General features: G+C 30.9%; 1 protein-coding gene across 6 annotated transcripts in view; it reads left to right on the top strand.

The window, feature by feature from the left end:
* The window catches only part of LOC105251013 (FH1/FH2 domain-containing protein 3), a 186,536-nt gene that overhangs the window by 142,898 nt on the left and 25,635 nt on the right, over positions 1–18,003 (top strand). For all 6 annotated transcript variants that reach the window (XM_025407332.1, XM_025407331.1, XM_025407328.1 and 3 more), the window contains 6 exons: positions 5,134–5,201; positions 8,369–8,474; positions 13,779–14,289; positions 14,776–15,038; positions 16,242–16,373; positions 16,687–17,023. In XM_025407332.1, the coding sequence (XP_025263117.1) occupies positions 5,134–5,201; positions 8,369–8,474; positions 13,779–14,289; positions 14,776–15,038; positions 16,242–16,373; positions 16,687–17,023 (1,417 nt within the window). The remainder of the gene's footprint in view (positions 1–5,133; positions 5,202–8,368; positions 8,475–13,778; positions 14,290–14,775; positions 15,039–16,241; positions 16,374–16,686; positions 17,024–18,003) is intronic.

An 18,003-nucleotide genomic window follows, 5' to 3' on the forward strand; every position in this document is an offset into this window, starting at 1 on the left:
ATAAAAAAAAAAAAGGATATTAAAAGCAGAAATTCTTCATTTGGAAAAATATTAGTTTAATATCTGCTAAAATATTTTGTTTTATAATAATAATAATAATAATAATAATAATAATAATAATAATAATAATTATTATTATTATTATTATTATTATTATTATTACTATTATTAATTACTATTATTAATAATAATATTATTATTATTATTACTTTAATACTTAATGTTATTTTTTTAAGATATCCAATACACAAACAAAGATTTTGTGATAATTTTAAGTTTTTAAAAAAAAGAAATTATAAAATATAATTTATTATTAAGTTGCATACACATGTATAATTAATATAATAACATAATAAATAATATAATTAGTATAATAGTTAGTATAATAACACACGATTTCATGGTTAATTTAAACAATAAATCAGACGTTAAATGTACACGAAATTAATTTATTTATATAAACGTATGTAAACCGTACATTTGTCGAACATTAAAATAATAGATCGTTTATTGCCCGTAAAATAATAGATCGTTTATATGGAGCTCTTGTTGAAAATCTATGATTGCATCGTTCGCTATATTAATAATTGCCTTTCATCCTTGCATCAATGTATGGGAAGCGTATTCGGAAATGTATTCATCGCGCGACCACGAAATTTGGCGATGGATAATTTTGCGAATCTATTTCACTCGCAAACTGATCGTACAAATATTTCGCGGCTGGCCGCTTAGCTGGACGTTATACAGCACGCTTCGCGTGTTACGAGAGCGCGTTTTCACGTATCACGCGACACACGGACTCGGATTTCGTTCATGCCAAGCAACTTGGCAATAGTATTCGTCTGCAAAATGGGTTAAATTACCTTTCTGTATCATCATAAAATTTTCATGAATCCCGGATTCTTAGTAGACCAATCTTTATGATTTTCAGTCTGAATCCATTTTTGTTATATAATTATACAAGAAAATAGAACACTGTAAAATTTTTTATAATTAGATAAAAAGTTTGCGATAATAATTTGGGCAAATGTTCAAGTCGGGCCAAATTTATCCGGGAAAAATCTATCTTGATAATTTTTATTTATAATGTATTTGATAATATGTTGCAGTTTCAATTATATCAGATTTTGAATTTTAATTTGCACGAATAATAATTGATAAAATTTTTTATAAAAATAAATTTCTTTTTTTGTGTATATAATATATATATATATATATATATATATATATATATATATATGTTAATGTTTAATTTAATTATCTTCAATATTTTTATTTTTTTAATGCGCTCTTTGTTTATTTATTACTATTGTTTTTATATTTTAATATTATGTGCCAATTGGCATCGTCTATTACGCTAATAATTCTATAAAAAAAAATGGTAATACACTATTATTATATCCTGTGAAATGTCGTAACACATCATATCATATTTCATATCTGTCATAAATGAAATATATCATCGTTATGTTTTTTGTACATTTTTAATTGATCCAATTGAATCAATTAGTCTAATAATAAAAAATTTCTATGAAATTTAGAAATGAAGCTAATTTAGATTATATTTCTTCATAAAATTGTTTTAAACAAAAACATAAAATTGACAGTAAAAAATAATTTTTATGTTTAATATTAAATATTTGCATTTATGCAATATATATAATAATGTGCATATATAAATTAGATAACAGATAATAAATAATAAATCTACTTAGAGAAGATATACTGAGTCTTCGATTGATCTAAATAGTTGATTAACTTTCGCTCTCTATGATATAAAAATATTGTCATTAGATGTATCTAAGATTCTATCAAATAATCATCAAAAGGATTTATCCTTGAAGAAACAGTATATTTATGTGTATCTGAAATTCGTAGAGCTTCTTTCATAATAAAAACTATTCTCTCTCTTTTTTTCTTCGAAAATAGGTCAGTAGTAAATCACCTACGGTAACGTAAATTGCGTAAGAAGTCATTTAATGCTGAAAGCTGACGTCGATCCGAGTGAAAATTAAATGAAACAGGATCTATGAGTGACAATGATGCATTACGACGCGGTTGGCGAGGTTGCTCGAGCAACGAAAAGAAGATACAACGCGGAGACAGAGAGACACAAGGACAAAAAGGGCTTTCCGAAGGAAGGAGACGGGGACTTTTGCTTATATGGTCACTGATTACGGAGGGACCAAGGGCCCCAGGGCCTTGGGACCGCTATTCTTAGAAGACGCGTCGCTCCTTCTCTCTTCCTCGCCGTCGTCCTTCTTCTCGACTCCTTCGCGTACCCTGCAGCGAACTCCTAATTACCTTTGCTTGCATATCTACCTTCTTTCTCCCTTTCGCTCCTTCTTCCCATCGCTCTTCTTCTTCGGTCATCCCTCACCTGCATGCATTATGCATTTGAAGATCGCGTGATAGCCGTGGATTATGCGGTCGCACCGGGCCTCCTTTTCCACGAAAGAAATCGCGAATTGGGTTTGCCACGCCGCGAACCGTGACTCTGGCGAAAAGACACCATTACGTAAAAAATCGCAAGCAAAAATATATATTTTAATCAGTGTAATTAACTTTGTATCGTATATTATACACTGAGGAAAACATTTTTTTAAATCAAATAAATTTGTTTTCTTGAAACTTTTGCATTAAATGGAAGGAATTATTTATTTCATTTAAGCAAAAGCATTTAATTTTAATTAAATATGCATTTTATATTAAGTTCATTATTTATATATTTGTCATATTCAAATACTATTTTCGTAAAATATATACTATAATTTATTAAATTAAATATAATTCATATCATTTTTTAAAATTAAAAAATTAAAAATTTTTGGGAATAAAAAATGCATTTTAATAAATATTTTGTAAAATTAAAGTAAAAATATTTAATTAAAAATTATATTTTTTTAAACATATATATTTTTTTAAACATATGTAAATAAATATTTAACTTAAGCAAACAGACGTTTTGAATATAAGTAAATATGTGATTAGTATCCACTGAATAAACCTTTCTTGAATTAACTAAAATTTTTTTATTTTAAAATAATTTTTTCCTCAGTGTATATAAGTGTTCAGAAATTAATCTGGAGACGAAGAATTAAATCTTGATGGCGAAATCGATCAATTTAGAACAAAATTTGATTCCAAATCTGATTCTACGAAATTAATTCTGGTTAAATGAAATTAATTAATAAAAACATGATCGAACATATCTCGTAATTAGAAATAGCTATATTTATTTTTAAGCATCTCGTGACATACTGATATAAATTGCAAATTGACAAATAAGTTACGCTTATCAAAGGCGAAAACTATTATACTTTTTGCATGTCGCACCGAGATATGTTGGACTTTTTCTTTCTATCGCGCCTCGCCTTGTTTCCGGCAAAATTCCCTTCGCATATATTCACGGTGAATTGACGTTACCACGCTTTCGCACGATAACGCGTTCCGCTAGGATTCCTTCCTTTTTTCACTGTTCTGACGAACTACCCGCGAAATTCCGCGAGAGAGAATCAGGAAATCCTGGCGCGGCCGGCAAATTGAATTTACTCTGCCGCACCACTGATGAAATGGGATTCAATTATTAGTAATACGTTGAACCGTGGGCTATGATTGGAAGAGGATTGCGTACGGGACGGCGAAAGAAAAATAGGCGGCGGAAATTTCGTTGCAAAAAATTCGGTTGCATGTAAAATTCATTCGATTTAATTGCCGACCTCTGTTTACTTGCACACTGGACGTTCGCACTTTATTCGGTGTTTGATAAATATGTCCAATAAATTCGACAGAAAAAAAGATATCAAATTGATAATACATATACGTTTGCATGACTTATTATGGAAACAGTCCATTATAAATAAATTGTAAAAAAAATATTGTAAAAAAGTGTTATAGAGAGCTAAAAATTTACAAATATTAATTAAAAGTTATGAAACAGCAATTCAGTGAAATTATTAGCAGATAAAAATTCATCGAATATGATGAAAGAAGAAACATAATTTCAAAATTTTGTTCCACACAAATGATAAATTTACTAAAAATACAGATTTTACAGAATTCTCTTTAAATTTTGTTTTACAAATATATTTCAAAATAATAGTTTATACTTGAATATATATATACAAATTTATACAATATATAAAGTTGAAAATTAACCCAAATAACTTTCGACAATCTTGCAATAATTATGTCAATTGTTTGCGCACAGCCATTTCAACAATTTATAAATTTCCCTTATCACGAAGTTTTAAGGATGTATTGGAGATATATTACAATCAATAAGATCGTCGTGAATTTTTAATTTAACATTCTTAATAACATTCTAAATCGTCATGAATTATTTCAAATCTTTTTACTTGCTCCTTTAAAAGTTATTAATTTTTGAATTTTGCGACTTTAACATAGGATCTTATGTAAACGTTCAAGAGACAGGTAATAAATTATTCACAAACTATAAAAAAACAATAATAAAAATTTCATTTTGTAATATTATATTCTTCATACGTGTAAAAATGTTCCCACAAAGTTTTAAAACGATTTACTTGCTCGTTTTGAAATTATTATTAAAAAATAACTGTGATTATCGGTTTGACGCAATATTGATGATAAAACGTGGCAACATTTTCTTGGAAATTAAGACCTATTTATATTAAAGAATACTTTGAAGTATGATTTCGTGATTTTTAAAAAATTTTTGATCAATTAGAATTCGTATTCTGCCCAACTTTAATTTTTTGATATTTTTGGATTAATTTTTGAGACAGATGGTCCGTCCAATACATTCTTAATACCGTGCTTCATTAACTCTGTTGTTTTCGTTTGGTGATACTGAAACTATGCTCAGACGAGACGAAGATTCTCGATCTCGCCCGAGGGATGGATTCAATAATCTGACGGCAATTTATATCAAATTAGCAGCGTGCGCTTGCGCGATCGCATGGACTCACCCCGATGGAGAAGGCCGTTTGTGGTAAACGCGGCCTCTTCATTACGGGGCGCTTTAAGTACCGTGATCTGAAAATGGTCCCTCGCAGAAAGAGGCCTCCATCCATCCATCGGGTCTGGACGCAACAATGAACGCGCGTGTGGTATTATTATAATAAATAGTTGCATGTTGCTTGTCTGTTGCAGAAAAATTGCTGAACAGCGAGGGCCGCGAGCTGCGACGGGCTCTCTTCTCCCTCAAGCAGATTTTTCAGGTAGGTTTACAATTCGCGATGCGAATAGAACGAGCGGGACGGGAGAACGTTACGTATAGCGAAGGTGGGTGGGGAGGAAGGGGGAAGGACGGGCGACGGGGCGCGTGACGAAGTCTAGCGGAGGATATTTTTACGCGAAACTACTTGTCCGACGAGTAAATATTTGCATGGCGAGTCGAGAGCGAGTGCATCTTTTCCCCTCTTCCTTCCCGAAGACGCGTGAAATTTTCTTCTTTTTATCTGAGAAACCTGACTTGGCCAAGAAGGAAAATTTCGATCAAATATTTGGCGATTTTATATGATAATATTTGTTTCAGTAAGTTATCCACAAATAAAACCAATGACATTATTTGGAATTACAATAAGAATGGAATTACAATTAGAAATACAATAAGCGATAATTATAAAATAAAGAAGCAAAAATTGTAAAAAATTGATATTTTGATAAAACATATTAGAAAATTAAAATAAGAGAAGACGATTACGCTAATTTGAAATTTTAGGGATTCTTTGTTTGTCTATTAAAAATAATATATATCATTTTATTAAATTTTTAAGTACTTCCAATAATCTCAATCTTTCTTCTTTTTTTCCGAAAAACCTGACATAGCCAAAAATTTTGATCAAATATTTGGTGATTTTATATGATAATATTTGTTTCAGTAAGTTATCCACAAATAGAACCAATGACATTATTTGGAATTAGAAATACATTAAACGATAGTTATAAAATAAAGAAGCAAACATTGTAAAAAATTGATATTTTGATAAGAAATATTAGAAAATTAAAATAAGAAAAGACGATTACGCTAATTTGAAATCTTAGAGATTCTTTATTTGTCTATTAAAAATAATATATATCATTTTATTAAATTTTTAAGTACTTCCAATAATCTCAATTTTTCTTCTTTTTTTTTGACAAACTTGATTTGGTTAAAAATAAAAATTTTTATTAAATATTTGACGACTTTATATCATAATATTTGTTTCAATAAGTTATCCACAAGTCAAACGAATTACTGTTAATAGTCTCGTTTAAGACTTACTTAAGAGTTTGTTGTACTCACGGAAAATGCACTTTTCACTATCAAATAATGATTTTTCCTTTTTCACTCTGTAAGTGTTTCCACTTTCTGCGCGAGCAATTTTCTTCCACCTTATCCTTTATATTATCCTTTTATCAAGGAAAATTATATAATTATAAGCAAAATTATATGAAGAAAATTATATGAATATAATATTATTTAATTTTTCGAAAGTATGCCAGAGTTGCTATTTTTTTCTTTTTTTTCGGGATATATTCATATTTATTGCTTCTTAAGATTTAATTTATTTACAAATTTGACTCATTTATTCCATAAATTGTCTATCACCCATGATCCTTTCGTCATTTACAATTTGAAAGGCCGAGATTATTGGAAATTCCGAATTAATTTTGTGCTTACATCAGACGAGTTAATTGAATCTTGCACGCGTTTAACGATTCTATCCTCTTTCCGATTATTGCTATCGCGAATTTCAGTCTTCATCACGATCACGTATCTCTCGTATTCTTACACTAGGCCGTTAATCCGTAGAGCTAATCGAATTTACCGTCACGTAAATCAATTGCACCCGGCCGATCTAATCTAATCGCGGGCCGTCGTGTATGAGCATATTTCATAATTACTTCCACGAGACACTGGATTCCAGAATGTGTGTCCTTTGTCATTCTCCTTCCGGTCGATTCGAAGTTTTCCTCGCGTCGCAGGAATCGAGGAAATGCATCGGTACGAGTTCAATTTCGCTTCTTAATCCGCCCGGCTAATCGAGTCTACGTCGCGCCTAAGTCCCGTGTAAACTTCCGCCATCTCAGGATCGGTGGGGTGAGGGGAAACATAGGGATATACGCCAAGTATACGCGAACAAACCCGACGTACAAGTCCGACGAGAGATCGCGAACGAGCCACGGCGCCGGCATCGCGGCGCCCTGGAAACGAGGGGGTTTAATCAAACTTCCTAGATTTTCCATTATGCCCGCGACTTTGCGCCCGGAGCAGCATAACTAATTCCATTTAACCTCGGTTGGGCTTAGGTGGCAATGTAGAGGTAAATCACGCCGCCGTCAGGATCGGATATCAACGCGCGCGCAGCCGCGTTAAATTCTTCCGGATAGACGTTTTCATCCCGTATTTCTCAATTTGTCGGAAAGCTTGTGTGCAACGAAAAAAAAAAAGATATAGATATGTCCGAAAGAATTATATCGAAAATTTTTCAATTGCTGGAAAAAGAGGCAAAATTGTTACTGAAATTTTAATAAATATAAATGCAGCATTTGTCGGATTAGAAAATATCCAAAAATAATAATAATTTATATTCGAAAATCGAAGATTGTTAATCATTCTTTTTTTCACTAATTTTACTTGTCTTACTCTTTATTGATGTAAAGTAGATACACGATGTAAAATAATTACTATGCAAATGTATTAATTAAAATATTTCAAATTTTTCAATTACTTGAAAAAGAGGCAAAAATTGTTACTGAAATTTTAATAAATATAAATGCCATTTGTCGGATTAGAAAATATCCAAAAATAACGAAAATTTATAATTTATATTCGAAAATCGAAGATTCTTAATCGTTCTTTTTTTCACTAATTTTACTTGTCTTACTCTTCACTGATGTAAAGTAGGTACACGATGTAAAATAATTACTACGCAAATGTATTAATTAAAATATTTCAAATTTTTCAATTGCTGGAAAAAGAGGCAAAAATTGTTACTGAAATTTTAATAAATATAAATGCAGCCATTTGTCGGATTAGAAAATATCCAAAAATAACAAAAATGTATAATTTATATTCGAAAATCGAAGACTGTTAATCGTTCTTTTTTTTCACTAATTTTACTTGTCTTACTCTTCACTGATGTAAAGTAGGTACACGATGTAAAATAATTACTACGCAAATGTATTAATTAAAATGTAATGCAATAACTTTCCAAGTTATGCAGGCTAAAAGCTTTCTGTTCTGATACAATTAAGAAACATGTCTAGCTGCAATAATGCATCCAGGTCTTTAGGAAAATACTTCCGCAAATTGTTCTTATTTAGTACGTCAACATAGATTAATGTTGTCGCCACGTTAAGTTATAATCAAGCCGGCTTATCGTGAATTTCAATTTTCCAGGAGGACAAGGATCTCGTGCACGAGTTCGTACAAAATGACGGACTTGCCTGTCTTATCAAAGTCAGCAGCGAAGCCGACCAGAATTACCAAAATTACATTTTACGAGGTAAGTACTCTATTCATTAATCATAAAATTGAACAGTAGTTGCACTTCTAATGCTCACTTCTGATTCAATAAGGAGAATTCTATTCCGGATCTTTCTCGTTTAAACTATTTTCTTCTTGATACCTTTATTTAATCAAATCATATTATAAAATTTCTCTGAAAGGATAAGATCAGAATAATTTAAAAAATGACAGTATAAATAAAAAAGAATATTTTTATTCCTGAAATTTAAAGTTTTGAGAGTTAAGAAAAATATTTTAATAGAAAAATGTGTGCGAATATTTTTTCTCGAATAAAAGGGAATATACGCTCTGTATTTAAAGAAATAATTTTTTTTCTTCTCTCGTCTTTGATTGAAAATATATGTTTGACTATCTGTTGCTTATTTTAATAACTGCAAAAAAAGAGAATAATTATATTAATATTTTCTCATAATTACTCGACAGATATTTTTATGAATTACATTTTTTAAATCTCCAAAAAACTTGAATAACTTGTAAATAACTGTCGCTAGAGCTTGTACTACGGACAATTCGGTAACAATGCAACAGATAATTATTCTGCAACTTCCGCAAAATAAAGAATATTTTTATTTCTAAATTTTAAAGTTTTGAGAGTTAAAAAAAAAATATTTTAATAGAAAAATGTGTGCGAATATTTTTTCTCGAATAAAAGAGAATGTTAGGGAATATACGCTCTGTGTTTAAAGAAATAATTTTTGTTCTTCTCTCGTCTTCGATTGAAAATATGTTTGACTATCTGTTGCTCATTTTAATAACTGCAAAAAAAAGAAAATAATTATATTAATATTTTCTCATAATTACTCGACAGATATTTTTATCAATTACATTCTTTAAATCTCCAAAAAACTTGTATAACTCGTAAATAACTGTCGCTAGAGCTTGTACTACGGAGAATTCGGTAACAATGCAAGAGATAATTATTCTGCGACTTCCGCAAAATAAAGACGGCGCATCCAATTAGTCGACGGGAAAGTCATACTCATGAACGACCTCGTAAATTAAGTTAAGGGAACGTTGCGACCTTGTCGTATGCACGTCGAGGTTTCATGGTAGACGCGGATGCTCCTTCGCAATCTCGCGAATAACGATAAGATAATACTGGCGTAATGCAGCCATCGTTTAACGAGCGTGGCATCAACTTGGTCCTCGTCTTTGCTTTTCCAAGAAAGACGCGGCGACGATGATATTATCGTCTTAAAAGCCCAGGCGAAGGGCGGCGATATTGCGTGTAAGTGTTAACGCTCTGCATTTACGAAAGCGTCGACACGTGGGAGCCACGATGGCTCGTGACTACTCGTCAAACCGCGATGCGTCGCGAATTATGAATAGCGCCTTTTGATCGTGCCTTTCGAGTGCAGCATCCCGGGCAGCGTGTTCAAGTGCTCCGTAAACTGTCGGCCTGACATGTAAGCGAACACGTTAATTCTACATTATGTGACGTATTTGTCGTGCCGATATGTACGTACGTCGTAAAGATGAAAGACTCAAAGAACCTACAAGGAGAATTAGAAGAATAATAAACACGGAAAATATAATAAAGGGAGATATTTTTAGAACGCGATTTTGAGATTGTTCTGGAGAGGAAACTAATTTATCTTATGCACACGCACACATAATTTGATAATTAATTAATAATTCTCATGGTTATATTTTATCATTATACACAGACAAAAAAGAAGTGTCAAATCAAAACTTATATACTTAAATTAACGCGTTCATTGTTTCGTATATACGCAATAATTTATAGTCTTCTTAAAAGAATTTAATAATTTTAAATTTCAACAATATTATAGTCTTATATTAATACTGTAATTTTCACCGCAAGAATATATAATTATTTAATTCTACTTTAAGAAAATTATAATCTTTGATTTAAAAATGTTATTTTCTATCCAACATTGTTTCTTTTTCATTCAAGAAAATTAAATCTTAAATCATAAGAATATATTTTTCTCGATTAAACTGTATAAAATGGCTTCATTCAAGTAAGCAATTATTCAAGAAATTATATTTTTTTAAATTAACGCGATATAATCTCATTTCAAGATTTCCATGTTAAAATTAAATATATGTTCAAAACAAGAATGTCTTTTTTTTCTATGTAGACATTGCTTAAATTAATTTAGTAGTCTCTTATATAATTAATATTAATTTACTTATAGTGTATAATTGTTTATTTCATAAAGAAATTATATTTGCTGTCAATAATTATTCGATTATATTGCAGAACGATTATAAGCAATATTTCACGCTAAATTTTGCGTTCCATTTAAAGAATATAATACAGTATGTAATAAAATAAGGTATAATATACCCTACATTTGCTTAAATTAATATAAAATATACTTATAATGAACAGATTTTATCGATAATTAAAATTTGAAAGATTTACTAACATCGCAATTAATAATTGTACTAATTTTTCATTAAATAAATAAATTATTCTAATTATGAGATTAACTTTTTGAAAATGCATGGCTTCCACTTTTTGAAAAGGGCATTTTCTCTTGGACTTCTGTGAAAAATATCTCAGATAATCAATAAAAATAATTTTTTTTAAATAATAAAATTTGACAATATATACAAATTTATATTTTTAGCTTAATAAAAATTAATTAAATATTTATAAGAATTATATTTTTCTCTTTTTCTTCTAAAAAAAGCAATTGTTTAATCTTCGCCACTGTTTCCAACAACACCTTTTCCGTTTATTTCGCCTTTGTCATTTTTCTTTTATACGTCTAGTTTATAATCTACAAAAAAATGATTCAAAAAATGTTATAATAAAGTAGATTATATTATCTCTAATCTGGACTATTTTTGCATTTTTTTGCATTTTTATTGATATCAAATAAAAGAAAAAATTTCTATATGGTTGTCAATTTGGGTTATATTTTGTAGATTATAGAAATACAGCAAAAACACATATAAAACATAATGACAATTACTCTTATGAAATAAAAAGTGATAAAAATAACGATTAAAAATATTCACCAATAAATTTAATAATTTTTATTTCTTAAAAATTAATGATTGTATAATCTTTTTAATGTAAAATTGCACTTAGAACAGTTTTATATAGTTTCTCGATTGATTGTATATTGCCGCCTGTCCCGTTTAATAACACTTGGTTCTAAACTCATTATGTCTGACCGAACAATGAGTAGGGCATTTTCCCTATCGGGGCGTATTACATCGTTTTACCCTTTATGGTGCACGTTCGATATGCGCTGATTGCGCTCGGTGCAATCTATATCTAATCTTATAATTAGATTACCATGTCGTAACTTATGACTCTCTCCTATAATGATAACGGCTGAATTAACGTTTATGTCGATGGAACGTGCTTAAATCGCTCTAATGTCATTGTCATTGTCGGCACGAAAGTGATTCGCATGATTGCGCGAATACCAGAATTTTGATGATATCCTATTGGAGGTATACATATATGTGAACATATGTAATATATATGTCCTCTATCGAGGTAAAATCTTGTTTAACTACGTTATGCGAAATTAAATTTGCGTAAGTTGGATATTGATTAAAGCGCGAATATAAAAGCGAAAAGGAGAAACTATTGATTGCCAGTCAATATTATTTTTGGCATCAATTTATAAAATATGATTTATATAACACGATTTTGCCTGGAAATTAAACATCGTTAGAATTCTCGCAAACAAAACCGATTTAGCCGAATTGAATTTGGGAGAGTTTGTTGCGACAATAATTTACAGATTTGATTCGCGACAAACATTAATGTAATTGATTTACTTCATTTTGTTGTCATAAAATCAATGAGTAGCACGTGTATGTAAATGACATAATATGAATTTTCGTCTGCTTTATTTTTTAGTCACGCGTTGTTCATTATAATTATTATTCGACGAAGGACCGATCCCATTTTTTTCTCTCACTGTTTCTAATTAATTTTCGTTGGAACGGTTTTCTACCTGCAAAGCGTGAGTGTTCGCAACAGCTTTTTCTCATATTTTTCGCGCATTTTACACGCCAAGCGTGTTGTAATTTATTTAGAGCACAGCGAGCGGGGCTTTTGTTGGAACATGCGAGTTTTAAGCGGCAACGTGTGCGCGCAAGCACGTTTTTGGGCGTAATTTCACATGGGATAAAATCCGAGTAAACCCACGATCGGCGGAATTTACACGTTAAATTCTAGTCGTACCTACCTGCGGCCCGAGGACGAGCCGGAAATCAGTTTCGTAAACAACGAAGTGGCACAGTGCAAAAATATAGGCAACCTCGTTATGGATCGCTCCGAGATTGATGGATTTCGCATCGCTCGGCTGCAACGACGCTCGTGCTTTTATTTTTCCTTGCGTATCTACATTGGCAGAGATATCCATATCGACTTCTCTTTCGTTTATGTTTTTGCATCCCAGTAAAAATAGCAAAAATACCGCAGTGCGAACCAAAAGGCGAAATGAATGTGTGCGAGACTGTATGATACAATATCTACAGACAGTTTTAAAATCTGGAAAAAACGTTGATTAATGCGAAAATTATTTAAAATAGATTGAAATATTACTAAGATCTTATTAAAAATATTTAAAATAGATTGAAATATTATACTAAGATCTTATTTTCCAATATCGTCAAAATGTATGCGTATATACCGTTAAAAAATTAGACCGACAAAATTTGAAGAAAAATAGAGGATTTCAAGGTAAACATTTTTTGTTAATGATATTTGTCTTTGTGACATTTTGCTTTAATCTTATATTCAAAATATCATATTCAAAATTTCAATAGAGCAGAGGTTTTCTAGAGTGTCTTTGTATTGAATTTGCGGGAATTTTTTAGCCATAAAAAATCTTTTCCATAAAATGAATGAATCATTTGATCATTAATGAATTTTCATTAATTTCATTTCTTGTTCAAGATTAAAATAATTTAATTAAATATAATTTGATTTTTCAACTAAGGTTACGTGTGTGTGAAATTCCTATTTTATCATGCAATGTCAAAACGTCGTTGAAAAAAAGATTATTAACAAGAAATGCTTATTAATAATATTTGTCACCAATTAATATATTAAAAATCATCTACTTTTTTAAAATATTTGTCGATTTAATTTTTCAATATCTTCTATATATATTGTTATATCTCGAGTATATTGAACTTTCGTATTGTTGAACAGTTATGAAATTCACATTAGAGAGGTACGTTTATGGACAATGGCCAAAGACTTCTCTCTTTATACACGATTGTCTGTAACAATTTAACCCCCCGTGTTTAATCTCGCAACTCGTTTGCATTTATGCAGCACTCGGCCAAGTGATGCTGTACGTTGACGGCATGAACGGAGTGATGGAACATGGACAGACGGTAGAATGGCTGTATACGTTAATTGCAAGTCGTTTTCGGCTGGTGGTGAAGACGGCGCTGAAACTGCTGCTCGTGTTTGTGGAATACGTGGAAACAAACAGTCTGCTGTTGGTCAGAGCTGTCAGGGCGGTGGATCAGGCCAGAGGCGTGGTACCGTGGATTAACGTGATGAAACTCCTGAAGGATTATGATGCCGCCGATACGGAGTTGCTTATATACGCGACGACATTGATCAACAAGTGCTTGAACGGCATTCCTGATCAGGACACTTATTATGATCAAGTGGACTGCCTCGAGGAGCAAGGTATGGAGGGCGTCATCCAAAGGTACATGTCGAAGCAGGGAACAGACCTCGATTTGCTCAGGCAATTTCAGATCTATGAGGCAGTGCTGCATCACGAAGACGGCGATAGGGGTTCGCCGATACGCCAATTAGATGACAATATAAGGTAGATGATTTTTATAGCTTGAGTATAATATATGGTGCATAGATAATTTTTAAGATTTTTACTTTTTTTTAATCCGTATAGAATATATTATAATATGAAAATATATATTATAAAGAAAAGCTCGAATGATAGATAATTACATTTTAATAGAAAATTACATTTTGGACGGGAATTAATAAAAAAATGTTTATTTAATTTAAAACGATGTTTATTTAAATTTATTAATTATAAAAAAATGTTTATTTAATTTAAAACGATGTTACTTTGATAGAATGTCAAATTTAATTGTAATACTTATCAAATATAACACAAAATTGAATATTTAGAAAGAATATAATATTGATAAAAGAATTTTTAATGACAGAAAATCACAAGAAATATAAAATTAAAAATACAAATGAGAAATAACATTCTATGTGTTGAGAAGATATTATATTCTATTTTATGAAAATCTGATGAAGGCAATATTTTACATTGACTTTACAGAAAGACTTTACGAAACCGAAAATCTTTAGTGGATTCTCACGAACGACGAAAATCTCGGAGACATTCGACAGGTAATTCGCCTTTGTCGATGTCCTTGAATGCACGTCTAAGTCCACGACTTAATCATTCTCTGGGTGTGAGCTCACTGAACAACACCTTGAACTCCAACTTACCAGATGATGACGACGAATCAAGTAGCTCTCAAAGTTCCCACGGTCATCTGGGTGAAGTTCAACTCAACGGCAGTTATAAAGAGAATAAAGGTAATTCTTCCTCTGTCTCCTTCTTTCTCTCTCTTTTTCTTCTGTCATAACTATGTCTAAATAAATACTACTTATAAATAAAATCTTTTTATTCGCAAGAAAAATTATATTTATTATAAATAAATTCTTTATTTAATAAATTTTGCTTTCGCAGTAATAAAGTAGATATACTTTGTTCCGCAAGTTTTGAATTATTTATATGCATTCTCGGTTAAGAGCTTCCTAAAAAAGTTTATTTACTCTTTGCTCGTCTATTGTTATGGCTAAATTACTGGTCTTATATAATATAACTGAGCATCGTAACAGTGAATAACAGTGCATATCTGAATGTCGAAATTTTTAATAGGTAAAGTAAAGAAATAAACTCACTTTATATTCCTGCGAAAATTGACTGCAAAAATGTGTTTCTGCAGCTTTTATATGATAAAGCTGATTTAAACATTTTTCTGACAAGGATTATACATTTAAAATCAATATCTTTTAGGCTTTTTTAATTCTGCCTTAAAAATTATCATGATTATTACCTCTTTATATTCTTTCCCAATAATGTTTTTATCAAAAAAAACTGACCATATGTTAAATAAATTCCAATAATAGCGAAGATTGAAATTATGTAAGTAATATTAAAAAATTCCGAGGTTAATAATTTTCTCGAATACATTAGACATCTCAATTGGTATATATTGATTCGTTAGCAATTCGATTTCATGATGAATACAAACTTGGATGCCCACGGGGTACGATTCCCGCATCGAATTGCCTACTGAGACCTTGCGGTTTTCAGTTCCCTTGCGCATTTCATCGGAGACGCGATACGCGGTCAGCATAAATGTTCCATTAGATTTCTGAAGATATCAAATATACGCCAGACCGAATACCACATCACAAGTTGAATATCTTGCGATTTATCTTTTTACAAAGAACGCATAATATTATTATTATTTTTGTTAGATTATTTTTAAATAATGTATTATATATTTATATTACTATCTATATTATTTATATTACGATGCACTATTATTTTTGCATTTTAATTCAATAAACTTAATTTAAAATAAATTTAAAAACTAAATTTAAAACAAATTTAATTTAGATTTTGAAGAAATTTGTAGTAAATATTTAATTTGTAGAGTAAATCAACTGATTTTTAAATGCATATTGAGATGTATGCAATTTCTTTTAATGGAAAATCGCTTGTTTCAGTGGATGTTGGTGTTACACCAGCACTAAGACGGCGAAGGGAACGTGCAGAAAGACAGAGGAGCTTTATTAGGGAGCAGCAAGAGGCTACTGCAAACATGAGAGCTTCGCTTGGCCACACCGATGATCAGGAAAGTGAGTGCTTATGGATCATTTTGGTACATTTTTATCGTTTCAATTTATTTTATCTTTTTATCTATATCTATATCTTCAATTATATTACATAACAATATGATTTTCGTTCTCACAGAAAAGAAATTTTATTGAATTTCATATTTTATATATCAATTCATATAGATAAAATTGTGAAATTTCGTGAACCAAGTTTTTATTTCAAAATTATCAGGCAAATTTAATTCTTATATATGCCTATATTTTTTTTTCAAAATTAGCACAAGGAGATTCTATATTATAATAATAAATATTATTTATCGTTTTGCTATTAAAGGTCAGTTCGCATCGAACAGTCTACGATACACGAACGGCACCTCTTATGAGAGAAACGCTGATTCTCCCTCGAACAAGTTGTCTAGAACGAACAGCAGGAAGGACTTGACGCCCTTGATGAATGCGGCGAACAAGCTCGACTCGGAGGAGAAGAAACCGTGGTACGGCAAAAGTCCCAACGAAGGTGTCGAGTACGACGAGAGTAATCACACTGACGAAGATGGGGATCGTCGAGTGGTTCTACAGCTTAAGAGGGAAGGTACCGTCAAGGATCTCACGCAGAAGTTGGCGGCACAGAATCTTATACCTAGCAGTCCTGTGGAGGAGAAAGTTTCCAGGTAATTTCGACAAAGGCACCTTCATTTCAGATGTACGTTGCTCGATTAATTTATCCCTTGCATCTTTATCCCATATTCGTATTTAAGCTTTAGTATAAACTTAAATATGAGAAGAAATGAAATTGCGACACGGAAAAGCCTCAAATTCACGTAAGCCTATTTAATATATAATTTAATAAGAACGAAAAGACAATAGATCATTTAAATAAAATTAAAAAAAAATATATCTCTGTTGATATAATTTTATTTTATTCATGGTATTTCTCTAAAAAGTTTTCTTATTAATCGCGTGTATTAATATCTTTAAGCGCAAAAGTTGTTTTAACTTTTATGACAAGTGGAAGTGGAAAATAGCGTATTAGGATAGCGCGAGGTATTGACAACAGCAATAGTACTTGAGGGCTGGAAGAGTTGCACAAACTTTGTCGTGCTCGAGCCGGAAGTTCCATCGAGTTAATTTTACGCAGGATATTGCAAAAGTAGCGCGGTTCGTATAAAAGTTAGTTTTCTGTCGCCGCCGGATACGAAACTTTCAGCAAAATCGATAAGCAGTCTTATCTTGAGTAAATTTTGTCATGACATAAAAGTCTTTAGCCAATCAAATTTGAGTAATACATTAATATATTATTGTAAAGTGTATACTAAATAATGTTTGATGATACTATTTGTATGAGAGTATTATCAGGAAAATCGGTTGGAACATGTTTGAAAAGATTAAATTATACGACAGGCAATTTGTGATTCCAGTAATTTTCATGTTATAATAAATACATAAAGAACATTATATTATTAATCATCAGAATTAAACTAAAGATTGTTCCTATATTTAATAATAAAATTTAAATGTACGATAATCATGTCGCTTATCTCTGTACACATAAACAATTAATTCACATAATTCAGCGAATCAATATTGTTGGGCAAAATTAAATCGAGATACATATTATATTCGTTATTCCATTTATCTTGTCCTTTTATGG

The sequence above is a fragment of the Camponotus floridanus genome, unplaced genomic scaffold, assembly GCF_003227725.1.
Source record: "Camponotus floridanus strain SB8 unplaced genomic scaffold, Cflo_v7.5 scaffold17, whole genome shotgun sequence".
Lineage (NCBI taxonomy): Eukaryota > Metazoa > Arthropoda > Insecta > Hymenoptera > Formicidae > Camponotus > Camponotus floridanus.